The sequence below is a fragment of the Chaetodon auriga genome, chromosome 15 (assembly GCF_051107435.1).
Source record: "Chaetodon auriga isolate fChaAug3 chromosome 15, fChaAug3.hap1, whole genome shotgun sequence".
Lineage (NCBI taxonomy): Eukaryota > Metazoa > Chordata > Actinopteri > Chaetodontiformes > Chaetodontidae > Chaetodon > Chaetodon auriga.
In genome coordinates this window covers 15485701-15499174 of record NC_135088.1, presented here as the reverse complement: position 1 = coordinate 15499174, position 13474 = coordinate 15485701, and the positions used below count along the sequence as shown (strand labels likewise).

The 13474-nt window shown below is 43.1% G+C and overlaps 2 protein-coding genes across 6 annotated transcripts; both read left to right on the top strand.

The window, feature by feature from the left end:
- The first annotated feature begins 1929 nt into the window (after positions 1 to 1929).
- cwc15 (CWC15 spliceosome associated protein) lies at positions 1930 to 4533 on the top strand. Of its 2 annotated transcripts, none has more exons than XM_076749701.1 (7): positions 1930 to 1985; positions 2826 to 2970; positions 3160 to 3272; positions 3416 to 3516; positions 3592 to 3702; positions 3852 to 4000; positions 4108 to 4533. In XM_076749701.1, the coding sequence occupies exons 2-7, from the start codon at positions 2840 to 2842 to the stop codon at positions 4235 to 4237; spliced, it is 735 nt and encodes a 244-aa protein (XP_076605816.1). In that variant the 5' UTR covers positions 1930 to 1985; positions 2826 to 2839; the 3' UTR covers positions 4238 to 4533. The 2 variants fall into 2 exon arrangements, with proteins under 2 accessions (XP_076605816.1, XP_076605817.1); XM_076749702.1 differs by having other exon boundaries at positions 1978 to 2100.
- Positions 4534 to 5316: 783 nt separating this feature from the next.
- On the top strand, positions 5317 to 12191 carry mtmr2 (myotubularin related protein 2). 4 transcript variants are annotated; one of them, XM_076750961.1, is made up of 16 exons: positions 5317 to 5548; positions 6971 to 7073; positions 7165 to 7188; positions 7295 to 7361; positions 7469 to 7563; positions 7644 to 7748; positions 7933 to 8037; positions 8131 to 8214; positions 8394 to 8543; positions 8636 to 8824; positions 8929 to 9114; positions 9199 to 9405; positions 9501 to 9593; positions 9673 to 9786; positions 10073 to 10249; positions 10353 to 12191. In XM_076750961.1, exons 1-16 carry the CDS (start codon positions 5469 to 5471, stop codon positions 10515 to 10517), a joined length of 1944 nt encoding a protein of 647 aa, XP_076607076.1. In that variant the 5' UTR covers positions 5317 to 5468; the 3' UTR covers positions 10518 to 12191. The 4 variants fall into 4 exon arrangements, with proteins under 4 accessions (XP_076607076.1, XP_076607077.1, XP_076607075.1 ...); XM_076750962.1 differs by having other exon boundaries at positions 6968 to 7073; positions 7298 to 7361; XM_076750960.1 differs by having other exon boundaries at positions 6968 to 7073.
- Positions 12192 to 13474: the final 1283 nt, after the last annotated feature.

Below are 13474 nucleotides of genomic sequence, written 5' to 3'. Positions count from 1 at the left end.
AATGCAGTGGAGGATTATGCAGAGTGGGACACTTATTACTGATCTTTTTAAAATAAAATGTTAATACCTTGAGCACCACAGTCCAGTCACCTCAGTTGTATCACAAGATCACATCAAGACTACAGTTACTCTGTCAGTAGCTGGTGTATTAGCAGAAGTTTGTCATCACTTCTTTGGGGTTTTGTCCTGAGGCAACATTTGTACTTGACAACGTAAAACAAAACCTTTTAAACACATAAAAGTTGAACATTGTTTGGAATCCAGCAGAACCTCCTCCATTAGTTTTTCTCTTTGAACCTCAGCTTTGGTAAAAATTTGTAGTATTCCTTCAACATGTTATCAAAACAACACAGAGGCTGTCAACATGATGTAATGCATACGGCACTGACAAAATGAAAAAGCTAACGTTTTCATGCATTATTCTTCCTGTTTTCTAATCTAAAAATTACCCCATTTACAACAACCCAACAATTTAGTACTCGGTGGTGCTTTTTCCCTGGCGATTTTTGCATCGTACAACATACTAACTGCACGATAAGTGTGGGCACAGTGTGACACCCTGCAGGTCATTTACTGATGACATGTCATAAGAAACGTGTGAGTGTTGGTTCACTTCAGCTCAGAAGAAAAACATGCTTTTCTAGTTGGGAAGATGACCAAAATCAAGAAAGACCTGGTTTAAACTAGCTGGACTTTAATCTACATTTCAATATCATTTACACCAAAATGCATCCGAGTGGAGTGTGCATGTCCTCCAGTGAAAGTCAAGCACAGACACCGACAATCTTAACCTCAGTCTTTTATGTTTGGTAATTTTAGCGAGTTGTTTTGCATTCAATAAACTCAAGTGTTTGATGTGTGGATTATGCAAAGTGGGACACTTGCTGATTTTTAAAATTAAAGTTTAATACCATAAGCACCACAGTCCAGTGGCCTCAGCTATATCACAAGATCACATCAAAATCACAGTTACTCTGTCAGTATCTGGTGTATTAGTAGAGTTTGTCATCACTTCTCTGGGGTTTTGTCTCCTGAGGCACCATTTGTACTTGACAACGTAAAACAACACCTTTTAAACACATAAAATTGGAATGTTGTGTGGAATCCAGCAGAACCTCCTCCATTGGTTTTCCTCTTTGAACCTCAGCAAACAAAAATTCGTAGTATTCCTTTAGAATGGCATCAAAACAACAACACTTGTGTTCAAGTGTGTGTGTGTGTGTGTGTGTGTGTGTGTGTGTGTGTGTGTGTGTGTGTGTGTGTGTGTGTGTCTGTTCTGTGTTTCACCTGCCTGCAAGACAAATTTGCCCTTGGGGCCAATCAACTTCAAGGTGAGAGTTGCTGACAGCTTTACAGCTGTGTATTCATGTGGACATTTTGGTTTGGCTGTGTGCACTTGTGTGTACCTCTTCTGCATCTGGATTGCATAGCGTGTACATGTAAAAATGTAAACACAATACAATCTTCAACACCTGAAAATTAGGGTAACAACACAAAAGCCAAATCGTGATTTTTGACTTTCAGTGCATCCAAATGAATAAATACTGCTATGATCAAAAACCCAGCTTTAAACTAACTGTGTGTTGTGGTGAAAGGGAACCAACAGGACATATAGGTAGTAAAGTACCTCCTTAAATTGTAATCTAAGTTGAGTTGGTTGTGATAACATTAAAGACAGGTTGAGTTCTGATATCTTCCTCCTTGCAATGCTGCACACACTTACACACTTAATTTGTTCTCACTAGTATGAAGCATACCTTATAAAAAATAGAAATTTGTTTAGTAAGACTTCTATTTCCTGATGGCGAGAACGCATTTTTTGAGTATAATTAGACAAATACGAATAAATAAATTCAATTCGTGGATAGATTTAGAAGCGTATCCTCGTGTCCGCGTGTCTTTGAATGCATCTTTGTGACGCGCAGGTTTCAGGAAGTGAGGTCATATTCTGTATCGGGTCTTTTTTGTCGTGTGGAAGCAGCTTCGTAAGTGTTGTTGCTCTATAATTGATTTCTACAGTGTTCATAATATGAATTTTAGTTTCACTTCAGCAACTAGAACTTTCTGAATAACTCGTGTTTGACTTCACTCAGTCGGCCGGTGAGGCAGTATAACGTTTTTTCTCAACAGCGTTGTTTGACGAGGTTAGCGTGCTAGCAGCTTATTAGCTGTTGTGGCTAGCTGGCTAGCTTGTGTTTCGCACTTTATCATTAACTAGAAAACAACTTATTTGCCCATTAAGACACGTAGTATGTCTCACAAATGCATGATAACAATAACCTGGATGTTACTGATTTTAATCTGACCAGCCAAAACGCACATTTACGCATTTATTTGTTGCTTGTTGCTGAATGTTCTTCTATCGTTTAATGCTCTACGAATGAACCGCTGATGAATTTTAATTCATGCCCCAGTTGGGAATATGATGATTTCAGCAACAGAACCCATTATCCCAGTGATAGACTCATGCATGTTGATGCTACCACATTACTACACAACCATATATCACCTGGAAATCTAAAGAGTAAAGGGATTTGATCCATCCCCTGCAGGCAGTTTGTGCGTGGTTGATTTTTAGGTATTTGGCAGCAGAGCCTGCAGAGTTTCGGTAACCTCTGTTGGGTTCAGACATGTAAGGCAGTATGAAAGATCATTAAACTGGAAGTATGGGACTGCTGCTTCATTACTGACACATTGACTTGACCTTTGTGTCAGGAGCAGCCAGTTTCTACCTTTCCCCAAATTTTTCTGAGGTCATGGTGTGTACTACTCTGAACATCACTTGGCTTTCAGCAGTTGTGTGTTCTCCTTCCGTATTGCCACAGCGGAGCCATCAAAGATGACTACAGCTGCAAGACCAACGTTTGAGCCGGCGAGAGGAGGGAGGGGTAAAGGAGAAGGTGATTTGAGTGCCCTTTCCAAGCAGTATTCCAGTCGAGATCTTCCAGGTCACACCAAGATCAAGTACAGGTCAGCAGATTTGAGCTTTGGGTTGAAAGCAGTGTGTCAGTGAGTTCACTGCTAGCTGTTGAGCCAGGCACTGATTTCCATTCAGCATGGTGCTTTCTGAACTGCTCCTACTATGTGCTTACTCTGAATTGGATATTTGCTGAAAGCTATGAATCTATTTTTCTCTCCAAATGTTCTTCCCATCCTCAGGCAACCCACCCAGGATGCCCCCGAGGAGGTGCGTGCCCGTGACTTCCGCAGGGAGCTGGAGGAGAGGGAGCGTGTGGCAGCACGTGAAAAGACCAGAGAGAGGGGGCCAAGAGGTTGGTCTTTCTTCAGATGTTAGACGTGACGTTTATTAAAAATGTCTTTTAGTCTATATTTCTGACCACGTCCCTCATTTTATCACAAGTTTATACCCATGAAAACATTTCCTTAAAACTCTGTATTGGCCCTAATTTTCCAGAGCACACCACATCATCATCATCTTCATCATCATCTTCAAAGAGGCCCAGATTGGATCAGATCCCAGCAGCCAACCTGGATGCTGATGACCCTCTCACAGATGTAAGTGCTTGACATGGTGCACATTTGATTAGCACTCAATGAGCTCCCTCACCAATGACACTTGGCTGTTTATAGGATGATGAGGATGAGGACTCTGAGGAGGACAGTGATGACGATGACACTGCAGCTCTTCTGGCAGAACTGGAGAAGATCAAGAAGGAGCGGGCTGAAGAACAAGAACGCAAAGTAAAGTATCATTTCACATTGATGTGGTTGTGCCTGCTGACAGGAAACAGGCTGACAGCACAATAAGAAAATTTAGACATGAGTTCCTTTTGAGAGAGCACAAATGTTGTGTCTGTGTTCAGCGAAATTTGTTGCTTTTCCCATCTTAGGAGCGGGAGCAAAAGGCAGAAGAGGAGAGGATCCGCATGGAGAATATCTTGAGTGGCAATCCATTGATTAATTTGGCAGGACAACAACAACAACAACAGCAACAACAACAGATGAACCAGAGTCAGAATACATTCAGGGTCAAGAGAAGGTACCTCACAAACACAATTGTCTATGCGCAATATGGTGTTTTATTTAAAGAAAAGAGTTCTGTTCGCTTTCCACAAATCTTCAACACTTTTGTTAATATGTTTCCAGGTGGGACGATGATGTTGTGTTCAAGAATTGTGCCAAAGGAGTGGACGAAGCACGGAAGGAGAAACGCTTTGTCAATGACACGCTGCGCTCCGAGTTCCACAAGAAATTTATGGAGAAATATGTAAAGTGAAGGACTGAGTGTGTCTTCATTTTATTGTTTTGTTTTTGTTTTAAATCTCATTTCTCTGGTCTCCGCCCTCTGTCCTCAGAACGGTAGAAGGCATTCAAATACATTCTGTGTTCAAATGCATCAGTGTTTGGACAGTCAGCACGTAAACTGTTGTATATAAATGCGTTGATGAGTGACATCCTTTGAATAAAGCTTATGAAAAGTTGAATGAAATTGTGAAATGTGATTCAACATCTGAGTTTTTCTGTAGGTTTTTTTAAAAATTAATTTCAATAAAAAAAGACTTGGATTTAAAATATGCTCACAGGGATTCTTTTGACTGGGTTGTTTTGGAAGCTGTCACCTGAAGTGCATTTACATGATCATATTACAAAGATCCTTTAAAGTCTCCGAACATGATATAAAGGTATTTGGGGAATTTCCTTACGCAATTTTGTGAACGGCATCTTGAACTCAAACACAGTATAAACCTATTGTATTGTGCATATGTAATTACCTGCATAACCTGATGCAATATTACAATAAATACCTGTATATTCCAACGTGAATATGATTCTTTATAATAATAATAATAATAACATGGATTTTTATAGTGCCTTTCAAGGATGCTTTAAAATATGGGGACAGACAAAAAACACAGGTAGATTTTCAGGAGTCTAAATTTCAGTGTTGCTAATCTATGCTGGCAGAGACTGAACCGATTTTATCAATTAATTTAAATGATATTCTTCCTTTATTAGTCCAGCAGCAAGTAGATCAATAGAAGCAAAGTATGAAGCTACAGAGATGTGGCATTCATTAAAATCATGGGACAGGGAACTTGGACAACGTGCAAAGATTTAAACGATAATGTATGTGTACGAATATTTCGAAATATGATAGGATCCACTTTTTTGGCGCATAGCATACCGCGGTTTCCTCCTCAAACATTACCCATCGAAACATTTCTGTCGTTTCAGAGCAAACGGGTAAATATCAAAAAGTACAAAACGCAGTGAAGGCATCATGCGACGAGTCGATGTGAGAAGCGTCCGACAGGGGGCGCCTTTACCGACAATCGCTTCCTTGCGACAGGGATTGAGGATTGTGAGGCTGCTGGGAAAAGATGGCAGCTTCCTTTTGTGTGCGGGGACTTACAGGACTCCGACGGGGCATTTAAAGACATTGTTCAGTGGAGACTCGGGTCTCCATCGCACGCTGCGGTTTATCCAAACACTTTGAGCAGGAGAAGATGGAGAAGAGCGGGAGCGTCGACAGTCTGGGCTCGAAACGCTCCTCTTCCCGACAGCCGAGTGTCGATTCATTGTCCAGGTAGCCAAACCCACCACAACACATCGCCTTTTTAAGCTAGCTAAAAGTTTTCAAACTAACAGGAGGCTGCATATTTAGGTTTTACCATTTAAATTAACATGTTTAATCCTTATGCCCCTTCTATAACCCTTCATAAGTGAGTGTTAATCCACAGATGATGTAATCTGGTGAACAAACAGCCATGAAGCGACCACTGATGGTGACCGTGAATGAGGGAACCATTAAATTTAGAGGCTGTGGTCATTCTGGGCTGATAAGAATTATTGACACTTTGAGACGCGAAGAAAACAAGCAAATATGCGCAAAAAGTTAGTCCAGAGTAACGTGTATTTTAGGACTGCACCGAACGATTATAGTAAATGTTGATTTATCTGTTGGTTATTCTCTCGATTAATCGATTAGTTGTTTGGTCTACAAAATGTCAGAATAAACTCGAGGTGATGTCTTCAAATGTCTTTGTTGATATTAATCTTAATGTGAAATAGGAGTGAAAATGTAGAAACATTCACATTTAAGAGGCTGAAATCAGAATTGTGACTTTTTTTTTTAAATCTTAGAGATGATTCAAACCGATGATCAAAATAGTTGCTGATTAATTTAACAGTTGACGACTAATTGATTAATTGTTGTGGTACTAACCACCCTACAGCTGAAAACCCTAAAACAGCAACATTACTGACGGAGGTACTGATTATGTTTTCAATTGCTAAATTAAACATTTGGGTTACAAAACATCAGAAAATGATGACAGAAGTGCTAATCATAATTTTGTAGGGCCCAAGGTGACTTGTTTTGCCTTTGCAACAGTCAGAAACTCAAATATTCAACTTAGAAAGTAATTAGACAGGACAAAGCTGCAGATCCTTCTGTTTAAGAAGAAGAATCAGAGGGACAATCCCCTTTATTGGTCACACAGATACATGCATCATGCCCAACACGCCATGCACTGGTGAAATTTAACTTCCGCCTTTAACCCATCCTGGTCGTCCTTCCTCCACGGCAGACCAGGAGCAGACCAGTCCCCGGGCTGCCATCCAACCGGCGCCCGGGGACCCAGTTCCTTGTGTCACCATTGGTCAGGTGGTGATCTTCTTGCATGTTTTTAGTGGGGGTATATTTTTATGGAGGATACCCCAAGTGAACACGGGGAGAACATGCAAACTCCACACAAACTCAAGCAGCAGGCACCGAAGGCATGGTGGAGGACACACCCCCGGTGCCCACAGCGAGAATCGAACCCGGGACCTTCTTGCTGTGAGGCGACAGTGTTGCCACCGTGCCACTGTTTGAGAAGCAGTTCATGCTTGGCGTCGTTGCTTGATAGCTGTCAATGATTAGTTTCAGTCGACTACAGAGAGAGATGTTGTACGCTGCTCCAGCTCAGTATTTCCTCTCAACAGCTGCTGTGTTATCTCTCAGCAGTACTTCCACCTCTCGCTCTGACCGGTCTGCCCAGGCCAAGCCGCCCTCAGTGATGTCCTCTGACTCTGTGGCCACCTCTGCAGAGCTCTCCCCGGAGCTCAGGGTCAGTAGTCTTTTCACTGAGATCCTGCAGCTTCATTAATTACTGATGATAATGACTCATGCATGACTCTTCTTTTTTCTGCACCCTTCAGGTTAAACCCAAAACTCATGCCAAGGTACTGCACACCATCTCATGAATCTTAGTGACTTTACGATGAGCATCTTAGCAAGTTTCAATGGTTCAGGTAGATATTCAGGTTGAAATGTGTGTCATGTTTCCAGCAGGCGCTGAGAGATTCAGACAAAGAGGAACCACAGTTACTTCCAAATGAAACGGTGCAAGACATGGGTAGGTTCAGATCAAAACGGCTGGCCTGCGTTAGCATGCAGGCAGAGCAGAGCGGCTTATTTCCACATCAAAACAGTCTGTAATATTTTTCTTGTTTTAATCCACAGCTCAAGACGTCACCTACTTCTGTCCTTTCATTGGAGCTCTGAGGGGAACAGTGACAGTCACGAACTACAGACTGTTCTTCAGATGCATGGACAGGGTACGCTGAGCGAATTCTAAAAAAAAAAATCTGTCAAAGGAGTCATTTTCTTTTTTGTAAACGTGTCGTTTGGTTTCTAGGAGCCAGTGTTTGTGCTGGATTTGCCTCTTGGGGTGGTGAGTCGTGTGGAAAAGATTGGCAGTGCGTCGAGCCGCGGTGACGTGTCGTACGGGCTGGTTTGCAAGGTGAGTAATATCTGGAAATGGTGACTACACATGTTTTTATGTTTCAGGTATGTGCAGGTTGGAGATGCACAGTAGATGACAGTGAAACAGTGCACAATAGCATACTGTGTCTTTACTTTTGTTTTGCGCTCACTGCTGTTGACCCCCGAGCTCGACCATGACCTGCTGCTCTGCCTCTGTGCAGGATATGCGGAATCTTCGGTTTTCACACAAACAATTGGACGACACGCTCAGGAAGTCCATTTTCGAAGTGCTGATGAAATTTGCGTTTCCTGTTTCCAACGGGCTGGTGAGTGACTCTCAGCCGCACGGACACTGTAGCTCTGCTCTGCTCTGCTCTGTCTGCTGACTGATGAATGAATGTCTGTCCCTCTCTCTGCAGCAAATCTTTGCCTTTGAATATGGGCAAGTCTTCCCTGAGAATGGATGGAAGGTGTACGACGCCCTCTCAGAGTACAAGAGACAGGTATTTGAAACTGAAACAGTCAGTCGCTATGCTCTCAAGTGTCTTCTTTCATTTGATTGAGGCGTTTCTTCATCAAAGGTCACACGACGTAGACATGCTGGGTTTGAGTGTGCTTCGTCAAGCATCTCCCATAGGCTTCAATAGAACTGCCAATGCTTGTCGCCTGCGTGTTTCTACAGGGTATACCCAACGAAAGCTGGAGGATAACAAAAGTAAACGATCACTACGAGGTTTGTGACACCTACCCATCAACTCTGGCGGTGCCGGTCAACATACCGGACGAAGAGCTGAAGAGAGTGGCCGCCTTCCGCGCCAAGGGGAGGATACCTGTGAGTCTTCAGCCTGAATCCAGTCATCCTCTGCTGTGCAGCTGGTTTGTCGTTGGGCTGCCTGTGGTCATGTCCTGTCGCACTCTGTGCAGGTGCTGTCGTGGATCCATCCAGAGAGCCAGGCGACGGTGACGCGCTGCAGCCAGCCCATGGTTGGAGTGAACGGGAAGCGCAGCAAAGAGGATGAGAAATACCTCCAGGCCATCATGGATGCTAATGCTCAGTCCCACAAACTCTTCATTTTCGATGCCAGGCCCAGTGTCAACGCCGCTGCCAACAAGGTTTGTCTTTATATCGTATTTTAAGGGAATGATCTTGTTTTGCCAGAGGTCAGGGTGAGTGGATGAACCGTCGTACCACCCACCCTGTGATTTATTTTCTTCAGATGAAAGGGGGTGGTTATGAAAGTGAAGATGCGTATCAAAATGCTGAGCTGGTGTTCTTGGACATCCACAACATCCACGTGATGAGAGAGTCGCTCCGCAAGCTGAAGGACGTGGTCTACCCCAACATCGAGGACTCCCACTGGCTCTCCAACTTGGAGTCCACTCACTGGCTTGAACACATCAAGGTGAGATCAATGATGCTTTACTGTCAGTGTGAACCAGGAGGAGAGCGAGGCTTAAAAAACACGACATTGTCGGTGTGTTTGTAGCTGATCCTGGCAGGAGCACTACGGATCGCAGACAAGGTGGAGTCTGGGAAAACCTCGGTGGTGGTGCACTGCAGCGACGGCTGGGACCGCACAGGCCAGCTCACCTCCCTGGCCATGCTCATGCTGGACGGTTACTACCGCACCGTCCGCGGCTTCGAGGTGCTGCTTGAGAAAGAGTGGCTGAGCTTCGGTCACCGCTTCCAGCTGGTAAACAGAGTCTCCCGCACGTGTTTCAGAAACCACGTGGTGGCTCGTCCAGCCGCATCACTGATTGTCCTCTCTTCTCCTGTCACGTCTTTAAGCGTATCGGCCATGGCGATAAGAACCACACAGACGCAGACCGCTCGCCTGTTTTCATTCAGTTCATTGACTGTGTGTGGCAGTTGACTCGGCAGGTAAGCGATCAGTGGTGCTGATATGTGGAAAAGTTCTCGAGAATAACGTGGACTCTAATGGAGCTGTTTTTTATTGAAGTTTCCTGCAGCATTTGAGTTCAACGAATACTTCCTGGTCACCATCCTGGACCACCTGTACAGCTGCCTGTTTGGGACATTCTTGTGTAACAGCGAACAGCAGAGGTTGAAGGAGGTCAGTAGTTGCTGTTGCAAAATTAGATATTTTAAAGTCAAATATTTCAGCAGGAAGTGTCTGAATATGCAGTGTGGAAAGTAACCACTGTACTGAAGTGCAGTTTTGAGGTGCTTTGAGTATTTCCATTTTTGGCGACGTTCTGCTTTTACTCCACGACACTTAAACAAAGAAATGATGATGTGTTATTGTAAAGTTAAGATAACACTTTGTTGTTCTTCCACCACTGCTGGTACGAAGGTTTGTCGCACATTCAGTGTCATGACAGGACACCTTTTTTTAACAGGAGATTCCTAAGAGGACAGTGTCGCTGTGGTCTTACATAAACAGCCAGCTGGAGGAGTTTACCAACCCTTTGTATGTGAACTACTCCAACCACGTGCTGTTCCCTGCCGTCAGCCTACGTCACCTGGAGCTTTGGGTTGGATACTACATCCGCTGGAATCCTCGCATGAGACCTCAGGTGTGAGGACCTGTTTTGTCAGAGGAAACTGTTTGCACTCCATCTTGCTTCGGTTCACGCCTTAAAGTTGAGCTTTACGCTCACTTTTTTTTTTCTCTGCCAGGAACCTGTTCATCAACGCTACAAGGAGCTGCTGGCGAAGCGCGCTGAGCTCCAGAAGAGAGTGGACGAGCTACAGCGAGAGGTGACCAATCGCTCGGCCTCCTCTTCCTCCGAACGGGCGGGCTCTCCGACGCGCTCCATCACTCCGGTGCAGACCTTCGTTTGACACAACTCAACCCTCACGGCGGTCGCACAATCCTGCAAGATGGCGCCACACAGTAGTAATCAGTGGGCCGCGCCTGGCGTCAGGAGGGACCTGTGCACCAGACTGCCTCTTCGAGTGACACGATGCGTTCATACACTACCACCAAAAGTCTGATTAAGCAGATCACTGTATTTGCATCCCTCACAGGTCATGTAGAGTCTGCATGCAGCAGTCTGAGACTTTACGACAGCCATATTATACACAGCTGAGAGGACATGTAACCAGAACAGTGCGTACTGTTAGCATATCGCCCGGCCTAGTCAGCGTTAATAGTTTTTGAAGTACACTAAGATACTACGCGGGTAAAACATTTATGCCTTACACACTTCATAGGAACACTCGCTTCATTCCTCGACACTGTTAGATATTGATTTGAAAGCAATACTGCTGAAGCAATTCTAAAGATGCAACAAAGACTTTGAGCTCTGTAGTACTAAAACCGACTTCATGGCTCAGGAGTAGCTAAAGGGCTGTAACGTTAGCTTCTTCTAATAGTTAAAAAAAAAAAAAAGTAGTGAGAAAAAAACAAGCTGGTGGGTCGTCCTCACAAGTCAGTGCTCTTAGATTGTCGTGACCAAATATCTTTTTGATGAATGCATAATGTGTCGTGTGTAGCATTCCTCTCACGGAGCGAGTAAAGTTTTTTAAGTTTCATTTTTCTAACTAGTTCTCGTTATTTATTATGCTTCTAGTCCAGACTTGTATTTATGGCTCACAAACACACTCTTGTGTCATCGCGAATTGATTAACGATGTCCTCATGCAATATTAATAAGCCACACAGAATATGCAACAGTACATTTGTCCCAGTTAATAATCACGTACTCAAAGTATTTTAGGTGTGAACCTTTCTTACAGATGCTTTTCAAAGCAGCAGAATGTGTAACGACTAATTATTTGCTTTGGATGGGTTTTGTTTTTGTTTTTTTTTTAGTGAATCTGAATGAACATTTGTGCCTTGCTGAGTAACTGATTGGGAGAATAACTAAAGAAAAGTGTGCACAGTCTTTAAAAGCCAAGGTTAAATGGTAATTACAGTGTTAGTTATCCTTTCCTGGCACGGTGTGAACACGACGCCCTCCACTCTGTTTCTTGGTTTTAGCAATCAGGAGTTCAAACTGTAGCTGAATCCCAAGGACATTACACGAATTAACTCTGATTATGAATGTGGTCTTGCCCATAGCATGTGAAGAAAAAGAGTGCCTTTTATCATAAATGAACGAGTATGAAGGTGATTTAGAAGTGACTGACTGTGCTGGAGAGTAATATTAGACTGTAGTGGCTCTGAAAACATTAGCATTTAACTCATCCATATTAGATGACGAGCTTTGAATTGGATTTGAGGTATCCTTTACCCATTAATAGACTTACTGTTCCCTCGACTTTTGTTTTTAGTTCATCCTTGTGAAAATTAATTTGTATTGCCGCTTTTATTGAATCACTTTAAAATGTACAGCTACTAAAGTATGAGGAGTTTGCCACGCGGTTTAAGCGACGCTGCAGTGCTGTATGCACTTCATTGATTCACAAGTTGTTTTTCAGAAGCTGATCTTCTGAGTCAAACTGTACTGTCAACTGTCAAAATCTATGAAACTGTTTGATTAATAAAAGTGCCGACACTATGTAGTCAACTTTTGCTGAACTTTTGGGCTCTTTTTATTGTGTTAGGAGGGTTTTTCGTGTAAACGTTATTCCTGTCTGTGGGCCCGGGTGTGTTTTTATAATTAACGTGCAGCTGATTTCAAGCAGTCACACAAAGACGTGAGATCAGAGACGCAAATGCAGCGTGCGAAAGTGGAGACTAAACATGAGGTTTACAGAGGGTGAAAAATCCCATCCCCTCCATTTGTGCCAGCCTCCACAGCCACTCCCCCAAAACACATGAACACTCACTGCCAGAGTACTGCTGGAGGACGAGTCCACGAGACCTTATCCGACTACGCCACGTCTCAAAAACGGCTGACATAATGAACATGGACAATGGACATAATCATTGTTAGTATTCACCATATACTGAATTAACCGTGGACAGGGCTTCCAGGTCTGAAAGGAGAAGTCAAAGCCAACGCAAAAGTGCCTTTAATCTTCTTTCTAATGGCCAGCAGGGGGCGACTCCATCGGTTGCAAAAAGAAGTCCAATTGTATGGAAGCTTATGAGCAAATGGCCTACTTCTCGCTTGAATTATTAATCCGTAAACAATTTCCTAATGAGTTTATTGTCTCAATTGCTAGTTTCAAGACTTCTTCAATACAGCATGATGTTCATTTTGTAAATTATGGTCCCACTAAGAGTGAAATAGACAGTAAAGTCCACAAACCAATGGATGACGTCACTTTGTACTCACAGAGATAGAAACTGACGAGGTCTGTCTTTCCATCCATCCTGATAGCTGAGGTAAAGCAGGTTTTAAGCACCCCTCATTTTACCACTAGAGCTTCTGATGTCACACCAAATAGTTCAAACTCATCTTAGAAGTCTTTTGTTTTTAATAACACAGTGAGACTTAATGTAGGTGCTGCACAGAATTACATAATCCTGAAAGCATGTCAACCAGGAGCCCCCTCACTGGATACATTACAGAAAACAATAGACAAACCATCCAATAACCTGATATAACCTGACATTTAACCAGTTTGAATAAGGAGTGTTAGTTTCTGTTGCTGTTAGTTTCAGGGCCTGGAGTCCTTCTTCTTAATGGTCCTTTAAAATACATGCCCACATACTGTAAATCTTTTGAGATGTAACAAATATATTTTCTATCTTGTGACTGTCTTGTGACTTTCACAGCTCATGAAAATGTCCCAGAACCTTACTGACAAAACTGACGCATGGCTGGTTTTTATGCTGCCTATGAGTGCCATCATGACAGGAAATAAACATTTGTAGAGAATTAGCAGAGTAGGACATTAACTACTCAA

Excerpts from the sequence above, each read along its gene's own strand:
- cwc15 (XM_076749701.1), top strand. The coding sequence starts at position 2,840 with ATGACTACAGCTGCAAGACCAACGTTTGAGCCGGCGAGAGGAGGGAGG. Across the intron at positions 3,273-3,415 it reads CAGAGAGAGGGGGCCAAGAG|AGCACACCACATCATCATCA; the intron begins GTTGGTCTTTCT and ends CTAATTTTCCAG. Across the intron at positions 4,001-4,107 it reads ACATTCAGGGTCAAGAGAAG|GTGGGACGATGATGTTGTGT; the intron begins GTACCTCACAAA and ends ATATGTTTCCAG.
- mtmr2 (XM_076750960.1), top strand. The coding sequence starts at position 5,469 with ATGGAGAAGAGCGGGAGCGTCGACAGTCTGGGCTCGAAACGCTCCTCT. Across the intron at positions 8,544-8,635 it reads GCGCCAAGGGGAGGATACCT|GTGCTGTCGTGGATCCATCC; the intron begins GTGAGTCTTCAG and ends CACTCTGTGCAG. Across the intron at positions 10,250-10,352 it reads ATCCTCGCATGAGACCTCAG|GAACCTGTTCATCAACGCTA; the intron begins GTGTGAGGACCT and ends TTTCTCTGCCAG.